General features: G+C 56.6%; 9 protein-coding genes across 9 annotated transcripts in view; 7 read left to right on the top strand and 2 right to left on the bottom strand.

Annotated features, from left to right (window-relative positions):
- CHGG_02647 (uncharacterized protein) overlaps positions 1-53 on the top strand; it is a gene marked incomplete at both ends in the record, with an annotated part of 1,556 nt that extends 1,503 nt beyond the window's left edge. The window contains one exon of the mRNA XM_001229162.1: positions 32-53. Within this exon, the coding sequence (XP_001229163.1) occupies positions 32-53 (22 nt within the window). The remainder of the gene's footprint in view (positions 1-31) is intronic.
- Positions 54-153: 100 nt separating this feature from the next.
- On the bottom strand, positions 154-3,609 carry CHGG_02646 (uncharacterized protein; the record flags this gene model as incomplete). Its single annotated transcript, XM_001229161.1, has 6 exons — positions 154-721; positions 973-2,407; positions 2,463-2,691; positions 2,741-3,124; positions 3,176-3,398; positions 3,593-3,609. 6 exons carry the CDS (start codon positions 3,607-3,609, stop codon positions 154-156), a joined length of 2,856 nt encoding a protein of 951 aa, XP_001229162.1.
- A 629-nt stretch (positions 3,610-4,238) lies between these two features.
- Positions 4,239-5,385, top strand: CHGG_02645 (uncharacterized protein; the record flags this gene model as incomplete). The annotated part of the gene is made up of 3 exons (XM_001229160.1): positions 4,239-4,616; positions 4,676-5,098; positions 5,149-5,385. 3 exons carry the CDS (start codon positions 4,239-4,241, stop codon positions 5,383-5,385), a joined length of 1,038 nt encoding a protein of 345 aa, XP_001229161.1.
- A 1,205-nt stretch (positions 5,386-6,590) lies between these two features.
- CHGG_02644 (uncharacterized protein) lies at positions 6,591-6,879 on the top strand (the record flags this gene model as incomplete). Its single annotated transcript, XM_001229159.1, has 2 exons — positions 6,591-6,748; positions 6,813-6,879. 2 exons carry the CDS (start codon positions 6,591-6,593, stop codon positions 6,877-6,879), a joined length of 225 nt encoding a protein of 74 aa, XP_001229160.1.
- A 1,902-nt stretch (positions 6,880-8,781) lies between these two features.
- CHGG_02643 (uncharacterized protein) lies at positions 8,782-11,324 on the top strand (the record flags this gene model as incomplete). Its single annotated transcript, XM_001229158.1, has 3 exons — positions 8,782-9,127; positions 9,531-10,690; positions 10,743-11,324. 3 exons carry the CDS (start codon positions 8,782-8,784, stop codon positions 11,322-11,324), a joined length of 2,088 nt encoding a protein of 695 aa, XP_001229159.1.
- Positions 11,325-12,421: 1,097 nt separating this feature from the next.
- CHGG_02642 (uncharacterized protein) lies at positions 12,422-13,351 on the bottom strand (the record flags this gene model as incomplete). Its single annotated transcript, XM_001229157.1, has 2 exons — positions 12,422-12,532; positions 12,758-13,351. The coding sequence occupies 2 exons, from the start codon at positions 13,349-13,351 to the stop codon at positions 12,422-12,424; spliced, it is 705 nt and encodes a 234-aa protein (XP_001229158.1).
- A 697-nt stretch (positions 13,352-14,048) lies between these two features.
- CHGG_02641 (uncharacterized protein) lies at positions 14,049-17,043 on the top strand (the record flags this gene model as incomplete). Its single annotated transcript, XM_001229156.1, has 14 exons — positions 14,049-14,102; positions 14,168-14,245; positions 14,311-15,213; positions 15,270-15,342; positions 15,418-15,674; positions 15,868-15,951; position 16,003; positions 16,075-16,109; positions 16,180-16,191; positions 16,259-16,375; positions 16,450-16,489; positions 16,542-16,745; positions 16,811-16,858; positions 16,916-17,043. 14 exons carry the CDS (start codon positions 14,049-14,051, stop codon positions 17,041-17,043), a joined length of 2,034 nt encoding a protein of 677 aa, XP_001229157.1.
- Positions 17,044-17,364: 321 nt separating this feature from the next.
- Positions 17,365-18,665, top strand: CHGG_02640 (uncharacterized protein; the record flags this gene model as incomplete). The annotated part of the gene is made up of 3 exons (XM_001229155.1): positions 17,365-17,683; positions 17,915-18,062; positions 18,122-18,665. 3 exons carry the CDS (start codon positions 17,365-17,367, stop codon positions 18,663-18,665), a joined length of 1,011 nt encoding a protein of 336 aa, XP_001229156.1.
- A 687-nt stretch (positions 18,666-19,352) lies between these two features.
- On the top strand, positions 19,353-24,226 carry CHGG_02639 (uncharacterized protein; the record flags this gene model as incomplete). Its single annotated transcript, XM_001229154.1, has 2 exons — positions 19,353-24,121; positions 24,193-24,226. 2 exons carry the CDS (start codon positions 19,353-19,355, stop codon positions 24,224-24,226), a joined length of 4,803 nt encoding a protein of 1,600 aa, XP_001229155.1.
- Between the last annotated feature and the right edge of the window lie 1,009 nt (positions 24,227-25,235).

The following is a 25,235-nucleotide window of genomic DNA, read 5'->3' as shown; positions in this document are numbered from 1 at the left end:
GTCGATATATACCAAACAAAGACTTAAACAGCGTGAGAGATCCTCCGAACTGATTATCTCTTGGCGCGGCACAAATGTGCTCTTTGACAATTGCATTGCTTGGTTGCTTTCTGCTGCTTCTAGTTTGCGCGGCGTCCACCAATATGGCCACCTCTAATTTCCTTCCGCAGCAGCACCCTCCCCCTCATCCAATTGTACCAACCTCCTAGCCTTCTTCTTCTTCCCCTTCACAACCGCCTCCCCCTCCCCGCCCTCTTTCCCTTCCGCCTTAACAGCCTTCTTCTTCTTCTTCACCACACCCTCACCCCCTTCCACCCCGCCTTCACCCCCCGTTTCAACTACCGCCACCTTCTTCTTCTTCTTCACCTTCACCACCCCTTCTCCCCCCTCACCGCCACCACCACCCCCTTCCCCATCCTTCACCTTCTTCTTCTTCTTCTTCGCCACAACCACCCCCTCCACCGGAACCCCCTGCGCGACCTGTATCCGCTCGTTCGCGCGCTGCATCTCCAGCCTCAGCCGCTGCACCTCCTTGAGCGCCTGCGCCATCTCCGCCTCCTCACGCTGCTGCCGCTCGAGTGCCAGCCCATCGCCGCCACCACCACCGCCGCCGCCCGACTGGCTCGTGTCTCCGATGCTGAGATCGCTGAGGTTGGCGGGGCCTATTTGCAGGAGGGATTGTTGCTTGAGTTTCTTGGCGGCGGCAGCGGCTTTGGAGGTCCTGGATTTCCGAGGGTATCCGAGTTGTTTTCGGAGTCGTAGTTGCGCGGCGTCGAGATGCCGCTCCCCGCAAGGGTTTCGTCGGCTGTCACGATGATGCGTTGGTGGGGTTTGGGTTTCGGGGGCTGTTGTTGCAGATTAGCAGGGCTAGCGCGGCCGCCGGAGTCTAAGTCGAGTTGCATGATAGGGATGGAGTATATGTCGAGGCCTGGGCCGTTCTCTTTTTGGAGAATGTTGTGGATGGGCGTGGACCTGCCGCCAGATGCAGTGGCGTCGGGGATGTAGAAGGGGTCGTCACGGTAACGCTCGGCGCGCTCAGCCTTCCTCCTAGCAACAATATCCGGGTCCAGGTAGCTCTCTTCAGATTGTTGGTAAGATCCCGACACCACCTCCTCCGGTGCTTCTACTAGCCTATTTATGGCTGGTTCATTGGACATGCTTGTGACTGCCGGCTTATGGTGGTAGTATGTTTCGAATTCGTCGTCGCCCTGTGTCGGCAACATCAACGAGTCTGCCTGCGACAACAATCTGTTGAGGTCACCATGAATCGGCTCGTCGAGATCAAGGTCATCCGGTATGGGCACGTTCTGCTGTGTGTTGGCAGCAACGGAATTGAGCTCCCACCCAGTAAAAAGCGATGGGATCGCTTGTGTGAGCAGTAATGGCGGATCTTGGTCGACGTCGTCCGTGGACGGCGTTTGGCCGGCCGCAGCCTCGGCCGTAAGCTTGAGTAATTCGATAAACTCAACAGCACGCTCCTGGACTTCGAGATAAGGGTGTAATGCGAGCGGCTCCAAGACGTGAATGACGCGGGCCATCAATAATGTGACGCTCGATTTCCTTTCCGGAGTCCAGAGTGCTTGATCGTCTCCAGCGACGTAGGCAAACAGCTTTAGCACAGCTTGTAGAGATGTTGCCAGGCCCTCGGGGTATTCGACCCGTGGGATTAGATCTAGCAAGTGCCGTAGAGTGTTGTCAGCCGAAAGTAGCTGGAAAGAATACTCCCCAACAACCCAAGCAATGGGGTTAAGTGCCCCTGAGACGACTGGCCTTGTGGATGATACCTCCGTGCTCATTCGGGATACTGCAAGTTCGGCCGCCCGCACAGCGGCAGCTCTGATGGCCTTGACCTTCACGGCCACATTCCTAAGCTCGTTGCCAATCTTCTCGGAAATGTCACCACTTGACTTTGGACTTGACCGGTCAGAACCCAAATCCTTTGTCCGAGGCGTAGGGGCAATCCGGATGAGCTGCGTCAGAACGTCGAGGTACCAATCAAAGTCAACCATGTTGGCATAGTTATCTTGAGAGCACATCCTCAAAATGCGGCCGATGACGTCGACGGCGTAATCGTCTGGGAGGGGCGGGGCAGTTTCTGATGTTTTGTGACGTCGCCTGGATTCTGCGCTTGGTTCATCGCTCGAGTCGGTTTCAGGATCCTGGCCCTCGGCGCCGTTTTCTTGTTGGCTGAGCGTAGCGGAAGACGCCTTGAGCTGCCTCATTAATCGACTGACGATCGAAACCAAGTTATCGCTGCTGACCATCCCCTGCACCAAGTCAAGCGCTTTTATCCTGATAGTGATATCTTCACTATCAATACACTCCAGGATCACGTCTTCCTGCTGTGCAACGAGGAAGGGGTGGGTCACGACGATGCGGTTGAACGCTAGGAGCGCCACATATTTGACTGGGCGTGTGTATTAGTATCTGCCACGTGATAAAGATAGTGGCGGTGAGCTCACGATTTGGATCGCTGTTGGTGGACACCATGCCTCGTAGCTTTGTGACACAAAGTGAAGCTACCTCCTCCCTGGCCGAGAAATCCTCCCCATCGCCGAGAATACCACCCTGGATAATGCCGTTGATACATTCGTATAGCAGAGACATGGCCGGGGTGGTCCGGATTAGGTTGGTTAACGGTGGTAGTAATTTGCGGACCAGGCGTGGCTCAAGGGGCGTGAGAGTGGCAAACTACAACAAGGTCAGGAAACACGGAGCGACAGAGCACGGGGTTTCTTACAAGCTTGATTAGTTTTATTGCCATCCAGTTGTTACCCCCATCAACCAGGAGCTCGAACAGCCGCGGTGCTAGCGGGAGGAAGTCATGCGGCCTCCGCCAGCCCAACTCGCAGACAACATTCACAATGGCTGCCGTTACGCTTGAGTCCTCGTCTGGGTCCATCAGACGCTCCTTTATCTTCGGCCATGAAGCACGGAGTGCTTCGGGATATACCAACGCTAGCCGATAGAGCGTAACGACCGTCTTTTTCCGAATAGCGGCATGGGAGTGGCCGAGACGTGGTAGCAGATCACCGAGGAGCGACATGGTCTGGGACGGTGTGACGATGTGAGGGAGGGCGGCGATAGGGAGCGCTATGATGGTCGGTAATGATGCAGCCACGTCCTGGACAACAATCAGCAGGCGGATTCAACGAAAAGGGCCATATCCACTCACCTTCTTTAGGAGGTTTGTTGCCAACATGGACACGTCGGTGTCGGGGCGGAAGCTCTGAACAGCGGCAAGATATCCAACTCTTTTCTGGTGGTATTTTTGGGAAGACATGACCTCGAGAACATGGAAAGAAGCCCAGGACATGTCGTGCCCAACCATTTCAAGATAGACAAGCTTGAGTACGGCCCTCGCCTTGAGGTCTGCATCTCCGAGGTCAGCTTTCCGGCTGTCGGTCAGAGGGAGCCACAACAAACTAACCCATATCCTGGCTGCGTATTTCGGCGCGACATTCTTTTAAGCAGTTCTGTATGTATTCATTCTCGTTGCCCTTGTGGTTCCGTAGACCCCGGATGAGGTCGTACAGCGATTTCTCGAACCTGAGTGCTGTCAGCGTGGTGGTTTCGGGTGTTAACTAGCAACTGCAGGCCGACGCACATGGCTGATATGAGTGAATATCGCCGCTTATATTTCCGACTGTGCACTTCAGTGACCTCCGAAGCTAGATACTCGATGTTCGATAGTTGTCGTCGAGGGGTAGAATCGTTGAATTTGGGGTCGGGAGGGGTTTAGCGGGGTGATGTTTTGTTGGAAATAATTGTAGAGGAGGCGATGAAGCGCATCTTGCCGAGGGCCTTCCAAAAGCGCTAGCCGTAGGCTGGTTGTGTTGGAATTTAGGTGCGCTCGTGCGTTCTGCCCTCTAGCAACCTCTAATCGTGGACGACGATCGCGTTGCCTGGTGGTGAGGCGCCCCAATGTAAGGCGCAGCACGTCACCGTACAGTGAGCCCACTCTGCAAGCAACACTGTGTTGGGGCGGCGGAAGAAACAAACACCGCTGTGCCGGCGCATCGGGCTAGGAAGGAGCTCCCGACCTATGATGCACGTGCCATCCTTGCCCATCTGCGTAGCATCCTCGCCCATTTGCGCAGCTCCTCCTGAGCTCCTGGCTGCTCCTATCCGCAGTGTTCACTCCACTTCATCGAACCAGCTCAACGCGTCAATCAACCGTGATATCTTCCGTCCCGTTCAAGTCAATTATCGATCCAGTCAATTCTCCTGCAGCAGCAATGGCTCCCCCGATACTCAACTCGCCAATTCAGCTGTCACCAGCGGCGGCGCTGGCCTTATCCCAGCAAACTCCCGCGTTCTTGCGCAGCTCGCCATCGACCGTGTCATCATCGCCTCTCAGCACCTTATTCTCCGGCCCCGAGAAGTCAGAACAATGGCTACAATACGAAAACCTGATCGTGTCGTGTCTGCGAACGGGAGATGACCAGGCCGCCCATCAATGCCTCCAGCGCCTCGTCGCCCGTTTCGGAGACGACAACGAGCGGGTGCAGGCGATCAGGGGACTGGTAAAGGAAGCCGAGGCCCAAGGCAACGGAGCGTTGGAGGAAGTGCTGAATGAGTACAACCAAATTCTGAATGAGAATGATGCCAATATTGTTCGTCCGCGCCCTTCCCCCTTGCTGGCCAAGCGATTGTTGGCTGACACATGATCTAGCCTATTGCGAAGAGGCGAGTCGCGCTATTGCGGTCCATGGGACGTCTTCCCGACGCGGCGTCAGCTCTCGTGCAGCTTCTTGACTTCTCCCCCACCGATGCCGAAGCCTGGTCTGAGTTGTCGGATATCTATCTCTCCCAGGGCTTGTACCCACAGGCCATCTACGCCATGGAGGAGGTCTTGGTATTGGCGCCAAATGCATGGAATGTATGCAGTCCGACCAAGGCACCGAACCTCAGCCCTATGCTAATGCACCCATCACAGATCCATGCGCGATTGGGGGAGCTGCAGTACATGGCCGCGACTGCCCCGGGCCTGGCCAATGGCTTGTATCAAAAGTACATGGCTGAGGCGGTCAAGCGTTTCTCGCGGAGTATCGAGTTGTGCGACGATTATCTCCGAGGATACTACGGTCTAAAGCTGGTAAGATGTCTCGTTCATGCGGCGCCCATGTGGACGCTAACACCTTGAAGGTCTCCAAGAGGTTGCTCAACGATGGCACCAAGGCAATAAGGCCAGCAGATGACAGCGAGTTCGCACTGCCAGACACCAACACCATTGAACAGCTTAATGAGCTGGCCACGGCCAAGCTTTCCGAAATTGTCCGACACAGCGCCGCGAGTGACCGGGGTTGGCGTGGTTACAGCGAAGCTGAGGTTGCTGCAGCTCGAGACTTGCTTGCTGACGATGCATCTGCAATCAAGAGGTGATATCACCCTGGTTGGAGCGGTGGTGCCGCGCAGAGGTCAAGTGACGCGTTCGCGATACCCGCAATGTCGTGAGTCAGGGCGGAGACGGCCGAGATTGGGAAATCATGGGTGAGATGCGGACACTTGCACCGCAAACTTCCAGAATCGCGCTCGCGGTCCGAATTGTTTCCAACAAAACCTCGGGTCTCATTGGTGCCCGACTGCTTCCTGCCTGCATTAGCCGTGTGGGTCTTGGGCAGGAAGGTTCGCGAACGCTGGAGCCCGAACGTGGCTCCAGTCAATGGGGCAAACGAGGTCCGCTGTGCGGTGGAGAACGGACGGGGCGGGCCTTTGGAGCCCAACCAGATTACAATTCATCAATCGGGTTGTTGCTTGCTGAGGCTCACCCGATGCGCCTCCGGTCCCTCTTTGGGCGCAAAAGGGGGATCGTCGGGTTAAGCTCAGCAAAAGTCTGGGTTTGGCTGGGTGGCAGCAAGCAAGACAACCACAACTCCATACCCCGTTCGCGATGCCCAGTCGAAGGCACCCCAATGGCTGTTTGATGGACTCACTCGGTGCAGACATCCAATGTACCTGGGACTGTTCCCAAGCTTGAGCGCTAGCCTGGGACGGCTCCGCAGAGCCGAAGTTGACGTGTCTATCGACGAGGCTGGCGGTAGAGACTGAGGTATCGTTGCAGTGGGTTAGCAGAGTTCTATAGACACGGAGACGGCAATCGAGATGGTGGTGGGCAAAGCTTATAACTTAAGGCGTCGCTGTCCGCGGGGTCTGATCTTGCATCTCCACATCCGCCTGCTCGATCTCGCCGCGAACCAAAAAATATTGACTCTTGCCGTCGCCTCACGGCCTCCTTGGTAGTTGACGTCGCTCTATCGGCTTACACATTCGGATATTTTGTGCTCCCAACCCCACGTCCTCGCACCCTACTTCCAAGGCATGAGTGCCGACACAAGGCAAAAAGAAAAACCATGCGGGATGATCGAAGTTGCCTTCAACATCGTGACCATCAGAAGCCAGTGAGGTTGCGCAGAGAGAGCTGCACTCGTCACCGGTCCAGCAACACCGGTGGGGGTTGACCAAGTGTTGAGGGTTGGTGTTGGCCTTTCTGGCTGTGGTCGCTCATTGTCACTGATTTCTGCCAACGCCGCCAATGCCTGCCCTCCCTTGCCCGCCCCAGGACTGCAGACGGGGTTCACCGCCTGACAATGGCCACCCCTTGGGCTGTCCGCTGCGACCCGCAAGCTGGCAAAAGGCCACGAGTGCGCCGTCCGTTTGCGGGTGAGGTGGCCTGGATCCGGGTGGCCTGGGTCGGGTCTCCAGCAGAACTGCTGTGGCGGGCATCGAGGGCCGCGAGCCTGAGCCTGTAAGTGAGGTTTTTTCTGTACGCAGGGCAACGCTCCGCCCCTGTTAGTGCTGTGGCTGCACAGCTGCCGCAGCCTGCATCCGCTTTACATGGTTTCCGGCCTGCTTCATTACATTATTACCCGGCTGTAGCGTGGCTCTTCCGGTTACGATGAAAATTCGTCCACGAAGAATTCAGACTGAGCCGTATAATAACAGTCGGACCCAGCACCGTGCGTGTTCCCCCTGTCTGCCCTCCGAAAATTGAATCCTTTGCTTTTAATCCGTCCGTGCCCTGAAAACACAAGCTCATAACCTAATCAGCATCTCAGGTCGAAACCAGCAGTAGCATCCAAATTCGAACAGGCTCAAGCAGCAAATTTTAATAAATCCCGGCGAAAGCAATTCTATTGAAGCGGCGCCCGCAGCAGATTATCTCGCCTCCTACTTACCAGGCAGGTACCCTCACATCTCGGCTCTCGCAGCCTAGAAGCAACTTCAGCGGACCCCACCCCACCAAAACTTGGTCTGATCTGTCGGACGGCACACACAGCGTTCATCCCGTCCACACCGAGATCGACGAACGGGAACACCCACCTGACAGTTTGTGGACAAGATTACTCCCATACTGGGCCACAATCCAGCTGCCGGTACGACGACATTCTCTTTCCTCATGTTTCCTTCTGTTTCGCCATGTGCATGCCATTTTGCCTCCCACTTCACAGCCGGTCCCCAGTCCACTACCGTACATACCCTACGTATGGACATTATTCATTGCCATCAATACCGGGGCAGTCACTCCCGTCATGTTGTTCCTCCATTCTTCCGAGGCTGGATTCTGTGGTGAGGGCAGAAATGCTGCCCCTCTTCGGCTCAGCGGTCAGTCGCAGGCACGCACTCCATCTGAACCAGTGTCTCACGGGGTACAGAGGGGGGCAAAAGAGGCCCAATCTCGGTCTTAGCCCTGCGATGATATTGTGGTGTTCATGATGCACCGGACTCGAACCCAACAACATGTGTTGTTGGCGTACAACCCGTCGTCATCAACCGCATTTCATGTGGGTTGCCTTCCCGGCACTGGAGCCCAATCGAGGCTAGTGGTCCCGCCTTACCGGCTGCTTTGGTGTGCTGATGTTTCCGCTGCTATCGCGGGGTTTCTTACGTTCCATCGAGCAACTTGGCCCCCTCACTGACGCTATGCAAGTATCGAAGCTTGCTGCTGAGTGCTCAGTGCTCCTTCCCTCACCGGACGCTCCCGCCTTCCCCCCCCCCCCCCCCTTTCCGCAGGACTTGACCGTCCCCGTGGTCACGAGCGTCTCCTTAGCCAGGCTCACAGCCCCTCTCCCCCTAGTTAGAACAGAAGGCAAGTACTTCAACCCCGCGCTATGGGCTCACCCCATAATAAAACCAGCTCCCCTCTCCCGATTCCTTATTGTCGTGAGCGGTTGTTAGTCCTCACCTTACTTCCTTTCAAACATGGCGGACGGAATGGGTTAAGGGTTCAATTCCGCCGCGCCTTGGGTTGCTTCACCCTCTCGCCTCCCCTGTCTCTTTCCCTCGGCGGCCCCTCGGGTGGATCTGGTCTAGGCTTTTTTGTGCATATCGTTCCCGCTGTCTCTGACCAGCGACCCAGACCTTACCCGATCGACTCCCCTCCTCTCTCTGTTTTCGCGCCCAACATATAGCGGCCGTGCGTCGACATTTTCCGGAAGAACCACTCGGCGCTGAAACGGACGGTCCTGTCACAGAAACATTCACAGGCGTTCCTGTCCCTTCCCAGCATTATTTACCCGCATCTGAAAACACACAGCCTCTCCCCCTCCTGGTTTGCGCATTCCAGACACCAATACCCCTGCATCCCTTCACAACACACACCGCCAACCCTGCCCCCCCCAACCCCGGTGCACACCAAGTCGATTTTAGGTCGCCTTGACTCCGCTTCCTATCCGTGGATTGTTGAGAGTCAAAGGTGACGGATATAAGCACTACCAATGCCGCTGTGAGTCCAGCCCCCACCACAACCGCCCTTTCTTGTCGACACGACGGCTGCGCCGCATGACCCATTTCGCTGTCCCCCTTCCAAGTATTTGGCTAACCTGTCGCGCCAATCGCCCCGTCGCCGCGCACAGAAAACAGCGAACCGTGACAATCAACCAAAACCACGTTTCAGCCTCAAGTTCTTCTAGTGGATACGACGACGACGAAGCTGAGTCGTCAATACAACACAGTGAGGACTACAGCGGGTCCATAGTTGACGACGACGACGACGAAGAAGAAGAGGAGGAGGAGGACGAGTGGGGTGATGAGTACGACGAGCTCGACCCTTCGGATTCAGCGTCAATAAGCAACGAGTATAAGCACGTGCTTCCGCGATCCCACAGCCCACACCCAATCCGTGGTGGTCCTCGCAGCCACAGGATTCCCCCCTGTCGGGCGCCAGTCCTTTCCATACCACGCTCCTCCGGCACCGCCAATGAGTATCGACCCCTCCGACGAGTATGGTCCGTCGTACGGGCGGGGCTACGGCGGCCCACCACAACCGCAGAACCAGGGCGCCTTCTATGGCGCCCGGGGCGGCCATCAGCCAAACGGATATGCGCAAAGCCATGTGGGCTACATGACGAACCATTACAGCGGCCAGATGGTTCCCTATGGCAACGACTATCGGAACCCCTTCACGCCGTCGCCGATGAGCGGGAATAGTGGCAGCTTTTTCCAAAATGAGCACCGCTCAGGGCACGGGCACTATGACATGATGCCTTATCACCAAAATAACCACAGCCACGGTTACTACGGTGGTGGAGGTCCAGGAGGCTATGGTGTACCACCACCGCACCTTCAACCGTATATGTACAACGCCCCGCCGCCGCCTCCGACGGAGGCGCCTGCCCCCAAACCCCCGACGCCTGCCCCTCCCCCGCCCGAGAAGCCAAACCCAGAGATGGAGGCGCTGAAAGCCCAACTTGCCAAGTTTGAGCAAGAAGAGAAGAGAAAGGCAGAGGCGGAGAGGGTGGCGGAAATGAAGGCCAACATGCAGAGAGAAGCTGAAGAAGCGCTTAAAAGGCGGATGGAGGATATCCAACGAGCGCAAGATGAAGCAAAGAAGGCGATGGAGATAGCAAAGGCCGAGGCTGACAGAGAGGCGCGCGAGCGGCTGGCGGCGGAGAAGAGGGCAGAGGAGGCGAGGCAGAAAATGCAGGAAGAGGCGTTGGCGCGGATCGAACGGGAGGCTCGCGAGCGGATGGCGGCGGAGAAGAAAGCAGAGGAGGAAAGGCAGAAGGTGCAGGCAGAGACGATGGCGCGGATCCAACGAGAGGCCCGCGAGAAGCTCGAGGCCGAGATACGAGCGGCCGAGGAGCGTAAGAAGCGCGAGGCGGAGGCTGCCGCCCTAGCTGAAGCCCAGGCCAAGGCCAGGATCGAGTTAGCCATCCGGGAAGAGCAGGAGCGAATCCACGCCCGGATCAAGGCCGAAGAGGAAGCGAAAGCCGCCGCCGCCGCCAAAGCAGCCGAGGAGGCGGAACGACTGAAGCGGATCGAAGAGGATGCCAAGAAGGCGCTGGAAGCGGCCATCAAAGAACAAGAGGCTAAGCTCGCGGCCGCCCTTCAGGCCGAGCGCGAGAAGATTGAAGCCGCCCAGAAGGCCGAGGCGGAAGCGAAAGCCGCTGCCGCAAAAAAGGCAGCCGAGGAAGCCGAATGGCGGAAGCAGCTCGAGGCAGAGGCCAAACTCAAGGCCGAGGTCGAGGCACGGGAGAAACTCGAGGCCGAGCGCAAGGCGGCTGAGGAGGCCAAGGCCGCTGAAGAGCAAAGGAAAAAGGACGAGAAGATCTACAAGGACAAGCTTCTCCAGGAAGCCAAGGACAAAGCTGAAGAGGCTGCAAAGAAGAAAGAGAAACTGCCCATCAAGTTCAAGGATGCCGTCGGCCGCAAGTTCAGCTTCCCCTTCCATCTGTGCCAGACGTGGCAGGTACGTAGCCATCCAAGTAACCCCTTCCTGCGCCTCTGCTAACGGTTTGCAGGGTATGGAAGAGCTTATCAAGCAGGCCTTCCTACATGTCGAGGTCATCGGCCCGCATGTCCAAGAAGGTCACTACGACCTGATCGGACCCAACGGCGAAATCATCCTCCCGAGCGTGTGGGAAAAGGTTGTTGAGCCCGATTGGGCCATTACCATGCACATGTGGCCAATGGACAAGGCGCCACTTCGCCAGCAGATGCCCCCCAACATGCAGCCCGGCGGCATTCCCCGTCCTCAGCACCCCGGCCATCACCCGCAACACCCCCAGCGTCCCCCACCTGGTATGGCCTCGGCCTTCATGCGCCCGCCAAGCGCCCGCCCAGGAGGTGGCGGCATGCCCATTCCGCCCCCGCCACCAGGCAACATGTGGCCGGGCGGTATGCCAGGCGGTATGCCAGGTGGTCCCGGCGGCATCCCGACTGGCGCTCGGATTGTGCGGCCGTCGATGGAGCCGCAAATCGTGAGCGTCGATCCCAACAAGCCACCCAGGAGAAAGGATAAGGGCGCTCCGTCGTCCATGCTCGGGTGGATGGCCGGAAGCAAGCCCAAGAGCAGCAGCAAGAAGTACGTTGGCATCCCCTAGACCCTAACCCCATCCCTCCCAACCATGAGCATAAGAATCGCACCTCCTCCGCCTCCTCCCAGCAGTACACGTTTTTCTTCTACCCTACCCATACATGGCCGTCCGCGTCCGTTACTTGCCCTGTTGATTAGATGTTATTGTTTCGTCGTGGTTGAGATCGGTTAAAAGAAGAATGTGCTAACTCCATGGGTTTAGGAAGAAGCATTAAACTGGGAACCCCTCCTCGTTGACAGCCGCCGGTCGCCGCACACGGTCGTCGCCATATACCTATCTCACCGGTGGACGACGCTAGATCGATGGGGTCGACGATCAATCCGACCGCAAACAGGCTCCCTCGCCGCTTTTCGATAATCGCAATCTTGCCTGCAACCTGCTATTCAGTTTGGCTTTTGATACCTTGTCGCCTACTTGTTTTTTCCTTTTTGGTTTGGGTTTGTTTTTGATTTTTTCGCCGAGTTATGTTTGGATATCCCCCTTCTGCTTCGAGGTTTGGTTTCTAGCGCGGCGTGCCCGCGTGGCCTGATCTGATCAGGACGTTAGGTATATCGCCGCTGGAGTATGGAAATGAGGGATGAGACGTGGGACGACGAGGTATGAGGGATGAGTGATGGAGTATGATGGATAGCGGCGATGGCGTCCACCACAATCGTTAGGTTTGGAGGTAAGAAATACAGCAATAAACACGTTGGGTGGCCGGGGTTTGCGGGAGGCACATGGTGCTGCGGCGAGTTTTGCCTGGTTCCGGCGCAAAGAGTCAATGTCAATAGTCAGCCGCGCGGCGAGGGAGGGCTTGCTTTTTCTGGATTTGCTTTGCAGATTTAGACGGGTTGTTTTTTGTTATCTTGTTCTGCTTTGTTGTTTGAAGTCGTCGTTGGATGTGCATCGTCTTGGTTGGGATGTTTTGGTATATTCTATGTTCTATACGCAGACCCCCTTCTAGGAAACCACCAAAACCAGAAAAATCGTATACACATAACTAGTGTACATGTTTGTACATGCCATCCTAGAACCTCACGCTCCCTTTGACTCTCTCCCCACCAGCCAGTCCCGAACACCAACCCCCAAACACACACCAACATCACAACCACTTGCGTCGTTCACCTCCCCCCATACAACTCCCTCGCCCGCCCCTCAAACGCCTCCACCATCTCGTCCGCCTTCTCATCCGCCAACTGCCCCACCGCAAACCCCAGCGCGGGATTCGAAAACTGAAACGTCACGCTCAGCACCACCTCCGTCCACTCCCCGCCCCCCGTCCCCGTCCCCGGCCCCGGCCCCGTCACGGGCTTCACCGTCCACCGCGTAAACGAGACTCTCAAAGATCCCCTCTATCTTCCCCCCCTCCTTTTCCCCTGAAGAAGACGGGGAGAGAGGGGTACCTCCACCGCCCAGAGCACCTCCGCGGGGATGCTGGTCGTCGCGCTGCCGCTCACTGCCTCCACCACTGACCCGGGAACGCAGTAGACCCGTGACGTGTAGGTCTGTGTGAAGGGGCCCCAGCCGACGGTCAGGTCGGCGAGGGCGGGGTGGCGCGTTCCGGGGGGGGTTGCTGCTGCCGTTCCTGTGGCTTTTTGGGGGGGTGCGTTGCTGCTACCATCCGTTGTGGGCATGGTGATGGGTGTGGGGGGTGTGGTAACCCACTTGGTCACGCGCGAGTGCGGGCAGTGTGGCAGGAAGTGTGTGTATGAATCGATGTCGGCGATGAGGGTGTAGATCTGGGCGGCTGGGTAGGGGAGTACTCGTCGCGCGCGGAGGGTCTTGGGCGGGGAGGGGCCACCGTTGGTGCTGGCGGCGAGGTTGGGGAGCGCGGAGAGTAGCCAGGGCCGGGGGGGGGTTGTTGAGAGGGGGCGGGTGATGGTTGCGGCGGCGGTGGTGGTGGTTGCGGTGGCTGGCTTGGGTTGTGGGAGGTTGGCTTGAATTATGGGGGTTGCTGGTGGGAGTGATGATTGTGAGAGTGACGGGAGTGAGCGGAAAGGAGTATGTTTTGCCAGGAGGCGGCGCGCCGGGGTTGGGAGCCGTGATGCCATTCTTGAAGGCGAGAAGAGGATCGTGTGATGTGTTCCGGGTGCAAGGGCTATGCGCGGTCAGGGTAAGATGTGCCGGGCTTTCATGGTATTATTCGGTCTCGGAGGAAAGGGCTGTGTTCTCGCAACGTGAATATCATTATTGGGACTCCATTGCTGTGTTCGGCCGGCAACTTCGGTCGCAAACGAGCGACTTCAAGATGCGATGAACAAATGGTTCGTCTGGACAAGACTGCCGAGGCCTGGACCCTGCAGGGCTAATTGGACAGTGAACATGAATTCTACCCCTGTCCATCACTCGAACAACCTCTCCCGACTAGCCGTATTAGGCAATGTGACGTCGACCTGCCCCGCGGTGCATTTCAATGTTGAGGGGTAGAAACGGCAAAGGAGAGCTCCAAGACTTCGCTGCGAAACACGTCGGGTTTGAGTTTGGTGAGATCCAAAAAGGCCTGGATCTGTAAATACAGCCACGGCAAAGTTGTCTGTGCCGTTGACCTTATCTGCCAGTCCCGCCGTCCATCCTCTTGCGGCGTGGTCGAAAGTCGTTGGAAGCTGCGAGTTTCGGGTGAGCAGTCCCGAATAAAGGTAGATAAGGCGCTTACACTTGTGACTCGACTCTCTCTCAATTTGAACTCCTAGACAACTAGACCATCCACACAAAAACAAATACGCCAACGGCCAGCAGCTAACCTCAACCATGGGGCACCTTGTGACGGTTGCGACATGCAGCTTGAACCAATGGGTTCTCGACGTGAGTGATTCTCCAATGGTCACCTTTTGCTTTTAGTTCAAGTTGAGTACTGATTATGGTTTCAGTGGGAAGGTAACCTCGGCCGCATCATCGAAAGCATTCACCAAGCAAAGGCCGCTGGTGCTCGTCTTCGTGTTGGTCCCGTAAGTCACGCATCGAATCCTCGAGTGTATGATGATCACAGATTTAATGTTTGTTCCGAATAAAGGAACTAGAAATTTGCGGGTACTCGAGTCTGGACCATTTCCATGAGCTCGATGTCTACACACACAGCCTGGAGATGCTGGCCCAGCTTCTGCAGGACAAGAGCACTCATGGCATCCTCCTCGACGTTGGTGTGCCCATCCTCCACCGGAATCTGCGGTACAACTGCCGGGTTATTTGCCTCGACGGCAAGATTCTCCTGATCCGGCCCAAGATGTGGCTCGCCAACGACGGCAACTACCGCGAGATGAGGCACTTCACTCCCTGGATGCGCCCCAGGGAGACGGAGCTCTTTCACCTCCCCAAGATCCTGGCCGAGTTGCAGGGCGAAACTCACGTTCTATTCGGGGATGCCGTCATCTCCACTCCGGAGACTGCCTTTGGTGCCGAGACTTGCGAAGAGCTCTTCACCCCCAAGGCTCCGCATATCGACATGGCTCTGGACGGTGTCGAAATTATCACCAACTCCAGCGGCAGTCACTTCACGTTGCGGAAACTCGACACCCGGTTGCAGTTGATCATGGAGGCGACTCGTAAGTCAGGCGGCGTCTACCTTTACGCAAACCAGCAGGGTTGCGATGGCGAGCGCCTGTACTTTGACGGCTGTGCTATGATCATTGTGAACGGTGATGTCGTCGCCCAGGGGTCCCAATTCAGCCTGAACGATGTCGAGGTTGTGACTGCCACCGTTGACTTGGAAGAGGTGAGATCGTACCGGGCGGCCATCTCTCGCGGGCTTCAAGCAGCAGCATCCACCGCCAAGTATCAAAGGATCCAGACGCCATTTGAACTTAGTTCCGAGGACGGCGATGCCGATGTCACGGTGGCACCGACCCTACTGATCCAGCCGAGGTATCACTCTGTCGAAGAGGAGATCGCACTCAGCGGTGGCTGTTACCTGTGGGATGTAAGCAAAAATGTACAAAACAACTTAATCGCTCATCTAACCTTTTTGCTCTTCAGTACCTCCGCAGATCGGGCACTGCGGGCTATCTCGTGCCCTTGAGCGGAGGCATCGACTCGTGCGCAACTGCGGGTACGTTCAAAACCCTTGGTTACCCCCTCCCCCCCCCCCCCCCCAAATAGGATACCCCTACTAACTACCTTCCAGGAATCGTCTACTCCCTGTGCCGCATTGTCATGGGGGGCCTAGGAGAAGGAAACAAGCAAGTTCTCGAAGAAGTCCAGCGCATCCCAAAGTACGGCGGCGAGGGGGTTTTTACCACGACACCCCAAGAGCTCTGCAAACCGGGCTTCTCCCCCATCTACATGGGCATGAAAAAACAGAGCTCGCGCGAGACGCCGCAGCGCGCCCAGGACCTGTCTGAGGCTATCGGCAGCTACCACGTCAACCTCGACATTGACGACGTTTAAGAGGCCCAAAAGCAGCTCCTCGTCAGCACCGTCGGCTTTGATCCCCAGGTTAAGGTCGAGAGGCGGGACTGTGCCGGAGAAACCTGACGCTACAGTGCTTGCAGGCGAAGATCAGGAAGGTTACTGCCTATGTGGGGTGAAATATGTCTTGGGGTCCTGGTCGAGTGTGTGTTAACCCGCTGGATAGGAAGTTGGTCAAATGCTTTCCACCGCTAGGCAGAGACCTGGGGGCGGTAGTCTGTTGGTTCTAGGCAGTGCTAACGTTGGCGAGGTGAGTCTTGTTTGCAATGAAATATGGGTTCCACAGCTAACATGAAAATAGAGTATGTAGCTGCATCCCCCTGCGAGAACTTCAAGTCTGGAGAAATCAGGTTCTGACGTATATCTTGTCTAGGCCTGAGGGGCTACTTGACCAAATACGACTGTTCGGTAAGTCCGCCTTGGCTAACCAACCGCCTGACCGTGTACGCGTTTACAACGACCGCTAACTTCATTCTAGAGTGCCGATATTGTACGTCAACCATGCTAATAATCAGTTCGGTGGTCAGAGAGTAAGGAGACTGACACATCCGCTCTAGAATCCCATCGGTTCTATTGATAAGGCCGACTTGAAGCGCTTCATTGCGTGGGCCGAGAAAAACTTTGACCTCCCGTGCCTTCATGAGTTTTTGACGGCCGTTCCTACCGCCGAACTCGTATGTGTTTCCTGCTACTATTCTTGGGGCCCGTGGCAAGCGTGTGGGTATGCTAATTTCATTGCCCCTTACAGGAACCCATCACAGAGGATTATGTCCAGAGTGACGAAGCAGGTATGGTTTTGCCCGTCGGTACTTTCAACACGACAATGCTGACCCCAGATAGACATGGGCATGACATACCAGGAACTGACCATCTTCGGCCGCCTTCGCAAGCTCAACAAGCTGGGCCCGTTCGGCATGTTCCAGCGGCTTGTGCACGACTGGAGTATTGACCGCGTGCGCAAGCCGGACGACGACGCACCGTACTACACACCGACACAGGTCGCCGAGAAGGTCAAGAAGTTCTTTCACTTCTATGCCATCAACAGTACGTATTCCACGCCGGGATTGGTTTTCTAGGTGTGACTCGGAGGGTATCTGACAGCGAAACAGGGCACAAGATGACAACACTGACGCCGGCTTTGCACTGCAACGATTACTGTAAGTGTTATTTCTCAGGTTGAACATAGAAATTGTGGCTGATGATGAGTGCTACAGCGCCGGATGACAACCGCTTCGATCTGCGCCCGTTCCTGTACCCGCCCTTCTGGAAGAGCTGGAGCTTCAAGCGAATCGATATGGAGCTAGAGAAGATCGAGAGGAAGCGGGCGAGTAGGAAACAGTGATGGGGACGTGAAAAGGTCAGAATCGGTGGTCATGTAGAAATACTACGGAGAGAGATAAAAGACATTTCCCGATTCGGTTTGGTCGATGTTTTGCAGACCCCCTCAGAGAGCCCCACTTCTGGCAGCCCTTTTTTGCAAAACGCCCTTCTTTTTTTTCGCGTCGACAAAATTTCCCCCTTCAAGTTTCGAACTTCGAAACCACCCACGAAATGCTGCTCCGAAGTTGCATTTCATCAAGGGCAGTTCAATGACCTGCAGCGACCGCTAGCTGCTTCTCATAGACGCGCCGCATATTTTCTTCTTTTTAAAACATTGCCCGCCATGACGGTCGACAGCGTCGAGGACGTGGCCGTTGCTGGCTCGATCACCGCGCAAGAGACGCTGGCTGCCCAGATATCCTCGCTCAAAATAGCGCAGGGCACGCAGCAGGTCGAGCTGCCCCCCCATCGGTCGCACGATCCGCAGTACAACCAGAAGAGGAGCGACCCGTTTCAGTTCGGATCCCGCTACCTCGGGCAGGAGGACGACCCCTTCGAGTTCAATGCCTGGGACCACGTTGAAACTGACGACACATACAAAGAGTATGCGGAGCAGCAATACGCCATGCAGCGTCAGGCACCCGTGTCCGACTTTGATAAAAGTGAGTGGAACTTTTTTGTTTTTGGATACATTTTCTTTTTCGGGCTGAGAAGCCCGGCGCTTGTGATGATTTACATTTAATAAGCATAGTTCATCTGAATTTCTATGAAGACACCTATGTAGTTATAGTCTTTCGCTCCCATCTGATGCGCCTTATACATCCCTCCTCGATGTTTGTTTTGCAAAATTCTGGGCAAATCAGCTAACGAGTCAACAGTGCGTTTCAATTCAGACCCAGCCAAGTGGTGGAACTTGTTTTACAAGAACAACACGGCCAACTTCTTCAAGGATCGCAAGTGGCTCCAACAAGAGTTTCCGATTTTGGATAAAGTGACCCGCGAGGACGCCGGACCCATGACAGTCCTAGAGATAGGGAGCTGGTGCTGGGGAATACGGCGTTCCCTGTTTTTGGCCCAAAAACAAGAACCCGAAACTGAAGCTTGCACGCTTGCGACTTCTCCAAGAAGGCGGTTGAGGTCATGCCGCAACCCATGAATCTTACGATACCGCGGTGGATGCAGGCCGACGTTTGGGACGTTGCTGGCGCCGAACTGCCACCGGGCCTCGAAGAAGGATCCGTAGACGTGGCTATCATGGTTTTTATCTTCTCTGCACTTTCCCCATTGCAGTGGAAGAAGGCGGTAGAAAATGTCTACCGTGTGCTCAAGCCGGGCGGCGAGGTCTGCTTCCGCGACTATGGGAGAGGTGACCTTGCCCAGGTGCGGTTCAAGAAGGGGCGTTATCTGGAGGAGAACTTCTACATCCGGGGAGACGGTACCCGCGTCTATTTCTTCGAGAAGGATGAGCTGGAAGAGATTTGGTGCGGGAAGCTTAGCGAGCCGGCCGAGGGTGAGGAAACCCAAAGTCTGCAGCCAAGCTTCGAGATCGAGGAGCTTGGCTTTGATCGTAGACTGCTTGTTAACCGTGCCAAGAAACTTAAGATGTATCGGTGCTGGATCCAGGGCCGATTCAGAAAGAAATAAACAATATACTTTTCCGGGCAGATTTCTTTTGTGTTGTGCATTGTGTGCTATTGTGTGCTATTGTGTTTTTTGAGACGGACGCGAAGTCGGGATGATAATTAAAGGCTTCCAAGCAAAGCTCGCCAAGCATCGAATGGACATCTCCCCACATGGCCCAAGCTTGCCTGGCCGTTTTGGGGCGGTTCGGCCATTCACCGCCCAATGTCAAAGGGCAGAATTGGTTCAATGCGACAAAGCCAGCCAAGTCCGCCGTCGAAACCTTGCACGATTGCATATTCAAGGCTCGCAGTCATTCTCGACTGCGGCGCAACCTACCGATTTCCTTCGCGCATTTTCACCACCTACAGAATAAGAACGCGGCAGACAGGAATTGCCCTCCTATGGTGCATGTACTCCTGATTTGCTCAACCGCATAGAGCTACGTCCCGTCATGCTCACGCGTCGGCGGTTCGACCCCATCGCCATTCATCAAAACCATCACCGCGCTGATTGAGCGACCCCCCCTTTGGTAATTCTCCATTCCGAGTCGCACCCAAACCCGTGTCCGATATCTTCATTTGCGACGTCGAGGCCCCATTTGCGACGCTCGAATATTCTCCCGATCTTCCCCTCGAGCCTCGATCTGCGATCCCCTCCGTCCGTTCTCCTCGCTCGGACCTTCATCGCCAATGCTTTGCCTTAACCACCATGGCGGCGCCAGCTAACAACCCCTTCGGGGTGCCCCAAGGTCAGGTCGTTCAAAATCCCTTTGGAGCGCCTGTCTCTGGTCAGCCTGCCTCTGCGTTCAACCAGCCCTTTCAGAACTCGTTCAACACCTCGGCTCCCACGACGAATCCTTTTGGTTCAGCGCCCGCTGTGAATCCCTTTGGCGCGCTATCCAACACTTCTCTCGGAGCCACGGCGGCGTCTGGAAGCAGGCCGTCCTCATCAGGGAGTCACTTCGGCGCGTCCAACAACAATCCTTTTGGCGCGCCAGCATCTGGAAACAAGCCGCCATCAGCTGGGGCCCCCTTTGGAGCTCCATCTGGCCCGAAGGCAAATAACCTTTCTGCAGCTCCCCCGAGTGGGCCCAAGAACAGCCGAAGTCCATCTCCGTTTGGTTCCCGAGCGCCACCATCGGGCCCGTCAGCTCAATCATCGGCCGCTAAACACGACGCGAACGCCATGGGTCGCCGGAGTAAGCTCACTAACGGCAAGCCACCGGCTGCGACCAAGAGCACTGGTTTTGCCAATCAAGGAGGCCAAACGAAAAACGGAGGATTTGCTGCGCAGGGAGGACAGAATCAGGGACCCACGCCGTTCGCCAGTACAAATCCATTTACAAGGCCGCCGGGCTCTCAAACGTCGGGGATGGGCACAAAACCGCAGCCAACTGGTCGGGGAAAGCAGCCTGGGCGCCAGGAGCGCCATCAGCCGGCCCCCAGCCAGCGTGGTAGCCAGGAAGTCACAGCCAAAGGCCCAACCGAACGGACAAAGCAGCTGTCGATTTTTGCTTTCAACTATGCGAATAAGCTGTACGACCACCTCAAAAAAGAAAATGTCCACCCGCCAAAATGGCACGCCGACCCCGGTGACCCCAGCAAGCGGGCCGCCATTGAGAGTCTGAAGGAGTCATACAAGAAGTATCGCACCCGCACGTATGCGACACTTAGGAAAGCTGATCTTATCGACGATCCGGACAAGAGACGGAAGCTCGAAGACGCCCTTCCCTTCAAGGGAATTTGCGAGAACATGTGCCCGGAATTCGAGCAGGTCTCCCGTATCGCCGAGTACGACGTCAAGACGGAGGAGAAGGAGACCCGCCCCGATGGGCTGACCATGTGGCCGGACACGACGCGGATGGTCAAGAAGTTCGGGCGCTCTGCCGCCGGCCAAGATGCGCCGCTGCCCATGGACGTTCGTTCCGTGGACGCCCTGCGGAGGACGACAGATTACCTCTTTAACGACCTCCTCCAGTCAGAGAACAACCTCCCTTCGATGCACAACTTCTTGTGGGATCGGACCAGAGCTGTGCGCAAGGACTTCACCTTTCACTCGCAAAAGTCGGCCGAAGAGATGAAGGACATGGTATACTGTTTCGAAACCATTACACGATTCCACGCCACCGCCCTACACCTGCTGTCGAAGAAGGGTTTCGCCAACGAAGACTTCGACCAGAGGCAGGAGATTGAGCAGCTGGGACGAACCATCTTGTCACTCATGGAGGCGTACGATATGTGTCACGACAAGAAAGTCCACTGTCCGAACGAGCCTGAATTCAGAGCGTACTACCTCCTCCTCAACGCACACGACCCCTCGATAGTAGTGAGGATCCCGACGTGGGGAAAGGAGTCTTGGTTCGAGAGTGAAGAAGTTCAGACAGCTCTGTCCCTGATCCAGACGATGGAGGATGTGCGGGAACCTAAGGGTCCGATCAAGCCACGCGCGGCAACGAGCTTGTCCGATGCCTCCTTCACAAACTACTTCTCCATCGTTGAGGACACGCGGGTCTCCTACACAATGGCCTGTGTTGCAGAAATCCATTTCACAACAGTGCGCCAGGGCATCCTCAAGAACCTCGTCAGGGGCTATGCTCGGCATCGCGATGCCCCTCGCACCATCACGGCGTCGGACCTCAACGCAATGCTAAGGTTTGACACGTCCGAAGAGGCGGTTGAATTCGCCGAGCTACACGACTTCGAATTTTCGACATGGGTTCCCGAGGGGCGAAATCCCGTCACGGAGCCTTATCTCCTTCTCAGTAACAAGAAAAAGGCCGTTCCATCGCCGAGAGTTCGCCAGGCATTCTCAGGGGCAATCGTCGAGCGGAAGCGCACGACGCAGTCCTTGCCTTATGTGATTTACAACACCATCTTTGAGGAGCCGTCAGAGAACCCGCCCAGTTCTGGCGGTAGCCCGGATAGTCTATTCTCTGAGGGCGGTGGCAGTCTTTTCGTCACTAGAGCACCGGTATCCGAGGACTTGTCCATGGCCAGCCCGCCGATGACACAACCACCCACAACTTCCTCGCCTTTCGGCGCCCCCGTCTCAAGCTCGCCCTTTACCACGGCGGCAACGACACCAGCGTTCTCGGGCTTTTCGGCCCCGCAACCCTCCACCGCAGCTGCGAACCCATTTGCGGTCCCGAGTCAACAGCCCACGCCACAAGCTCAAGCAGAACAGGGTCCGTTCCCATCTTTCAATCAACCACCGGTCCCCCTGGCAGCCAGCACGATTTCCAAGCCAGCTGCGAACCTGGGCAAGTCCGCCCAGACCGGGCAAACAGCAACCTCACCTTTCGTAACGGCCAAGCCCGCAGAAAGCTCAAATCCGTTTGCTTTCCTCGCAAACCCTGGCTCGGCCACCCTACCATCCCTTGCTCAAGCGGCACAATCTCAACCTTCCACAACATTTCCATCCGCACCGCCCATCTTCGGCAGCACCGCCCCGAACCTGGCCGCCACCGCCAACCCAACGCAAGCTACCACATTTCCCCCAGAAAAGCCGGCCGCGTCAACTCCTTCAGCTCCTATCTTGGGTACAGCTCCGCCGGCCGGAGCATCCCTCTTTCCAACCACCACGCCCGCAAAGCCTCCAGGACAGCAAACAGCCACTACGGTCTCATTAGTTCCCTCTGTTCAGATCTCCGCACCCCCCGCCACAGCCACAACTGCGCCTGCAACACAAGGCCTACAACCTCTCTCCTCTACTCCGTTCCAGCCGCTCGGGCAGAACCCTCTCTCCGGCTCGTCTTCGCAAGCGCCGGCAGTCTCTTTCCAGAGCGGAGCCACCACAGCACCAACCATACCACCGCCATCTCCGAAGCGGGATCCTCTCGGTGATTTCACGAAATGGTTCGTTACAGGCGACGATGGTCTCGTAGAACAATTCACCGAAGAAATACTAAGCCACATTCTATGGGGCGTCTGGCAAGATTTTGAGCGCGAACAAGCGGAAAAGAAACGGCGGGCCGAGGATGAGGAATCGTGGCGAGTTGCACGCGAGTATCAAACCCACCGACTGCGATTAAAATTCTTTTACCGCTGGCGCAACATCGCCCGATCCCTTGCCACCAAACGCATTCTTCGAGAAGGCCGAGAAAAAATGCGTCTCTACCGCGAACAACAAAAAGCGGCCAAAAAACAACTACAAGAAGAAAAGGAAAAGGTCGAACGGGAAGCCAGACGCGCCGCAAAGAGGCAGCTCATGGAAGACAGCAACCGCATTGCTTTGCTCGCCACCTCCACCGGCCGCCGCGGCAGCGTCGCCTACAGCACTGACCAGAGCACCGAGGACCAGCTTCTCGCGAGTGGCGTGTTTTCGGGGCTCCACGACGACCCGCGCACCCTTGCTCGCCGCTCCGTTCGCGGTTCCGCCGTCAACGGAGGAGACCCCTGGGCAATGGACAGCGTGACCCGCTCCTACCGGTACCCGGAATCGGAGCTCGAGCTCGAGCCGGCGCCATCCGACACCAGCAGCGTTGGAGGCAAGCGCGAGGGTTGGAAGACTCGCTCCCTCCGCGAAAAGTTTGGGATCGAACCCCGTCGGAGCTTGTCCGCCAGCGGCTCCGTCGTCAACGCCAATGGCGGGTCGTTTACGTCGTCGTCGCGGTTCCGGCAGTCGCTTCCTGGGGTGGGGCACGACAATCATCGGACGACGAATTTCTCCGCCTCGAGAAAGAGGTCGGCGGAAGAAGAGTCGGACGACGAGCCCGGCGCGAAGCGGCAACCGGGCTTCTACGGAAGCACAACCAACGGAGAGAGAACAAACCGCTTTGCCAAGTCGTCCACACATTGGGACTTGCGCGCGCGTGGGTTCGTGCCCATGCCGGATGGCAACTGGCTGCCGGAAGCCGTCGCCCGGTCCTCTTCTGCGGCCAACAGCAACAACAAAACGAGCAGGGCCCCCGGGCGGTACGACTTTGCGTCCCGCTCCGGCTCTGGCTCGCCGGACGGGCTGCTCGACGGCGACGTCGACATGGTGAGCGACGCCGGCCGCGCCCCCTCGCCCACGCCATCGGAGCTCCGCCTGCGCTTGGCCAGAATCGCTAAACCGCGCCCGCCCGTCTATGGCCACACCTCGCGCCACAGCGCCGACCTTTCCAGGTTTGCGGCCCAGGGCCTCCCCGCGACGTCCCCGCCCCACCCGCCGTTTGCGTCGGGGAGCATGCCGCCGCCGCCTTTGCGCAGCCGCAGTAGTGGGGATAAGGCCGGGTTGGGGATGGGGAAGCGGAAGCGTAGTGCGGAGATGGATGTCGATGATGATGATGGTGATGGTGATGGGGGGCAGGGGAGAGAAGTGTCGCCGTCGGCGAAGAAGAAGGCGCTGTTGGGTGGGAATGGTGGGGCGGTGCCGGACAGGGCGGAGACTAATGTCATGGTGGAGAATACGAAGCGGATGTTGAGGGAGTTGAGAGAGGCGATGGATCGGGCGGACCGCGAGGAGCCGGGGATGAGGACGGAGGTTTATCTGGAGGGGTGAGCCGTTTGTATTTGTTTTTCTGGTTGGGGAGTGGGATGGGAGGGAGGATGATGTAGACTGGATGCAGGGCTGTGAGGGAGGGAGGGGCCAATCCAGCGTGATACCCTGGTTAATGGGAGCGATTCAAGATGGGGTATACCAGCTAAAGCATGATATGCGTTAAATGTGCGGGGTGTGTGCTGGGAAAAGCTGAGCAGAATAAGTGCGGAGGCGAGCGAAGCATATAACGGCGTTTCTGGATGCGGAGCAGAGACTGGGAAACTGGAATATACATCTACCTAGCCATTGTCAGTTGCCGTCTGGTGTATCTAGACGAATGTATTACATGGCTATCTTCTGCTTTGTGTATCCTGTATTGTGTGGTTAGTCGTGGAGGCGAAGGGGACAGGAACATTGAACACGACGCGGAGTCCGCCGGTGAGAATAGAGACTCGTCACTTTAGAAGCTCCCGTTTTGTGGCATCACTTTCCGTGTATACGTCCATTTGCATATTAACAAAAGGAATGTGATCTTGCCATAGCACCTCTTGGATAGAGGGCCCGCGACCCCCTCCCCCCCCACTTCCCCTCCCTTCAGAAGTAATGCAGTAAGGACAACGTATAGTCAAAACTTCATATCCGTATTAATTTTGAAGTTCCCTCTTTCCCACACAGCTGCCCGAGTTCTTTCACAACCGGACACTGGCCCCGAATTATTAGGTACCACATCAAAAATCAACAAACTCCGTAGACCCCCGAGCAGCCCCAAACCAATCCCGTATTTAGACATCATATCCCCCTTGCCTTAGCAACACGACACAACCAAACAAAGCTTCTTAAGGCAGCCGGGTATCCAAACATCATCAACCCCCGATCCCCCACAACCAGCCCCCAACCCCCTGAAACGACAAAGAACCCCCCCAACCAAAAACAAACAAAACAAAAAAAAATTCCCAAAAAATCAGCGCCTCCCCCCCGGCGGCGGTGCAAACGCCGTCCGTATCTCCCACGAATCTTCCGGATTCCCCGACACCCTCGGCGGAGTCTTGGGCCCACTACCACCGCCACCGGCCGCCAGCAACCCACTGCTGCGCGACGTCTTGATCTGTGGTGGTGGTGGGAATGACCTGG

The sequence above is a fragment of the Chaetomium globosum genome, genomic scaffold, assembly GCF_000143365.1.
Source record: "Chaetomium globosum CBS 148.51 scaffold_2 genomic scaffold, whole genome shotgun sequence".
NCBI classification, from domain to species: domain Eukaryota; kingdom Fungi; phylum Ascomycota; class Sordariomycetes; order Sordariales; family Chaetomiaceae; genus Chaetomium; species Chaetomium globosum.
The sequence above is the reverse complement of the archived record's forward strand: the minus strand, read 5'-3'. Positions and strand labels throughout refer to the sequence as shown.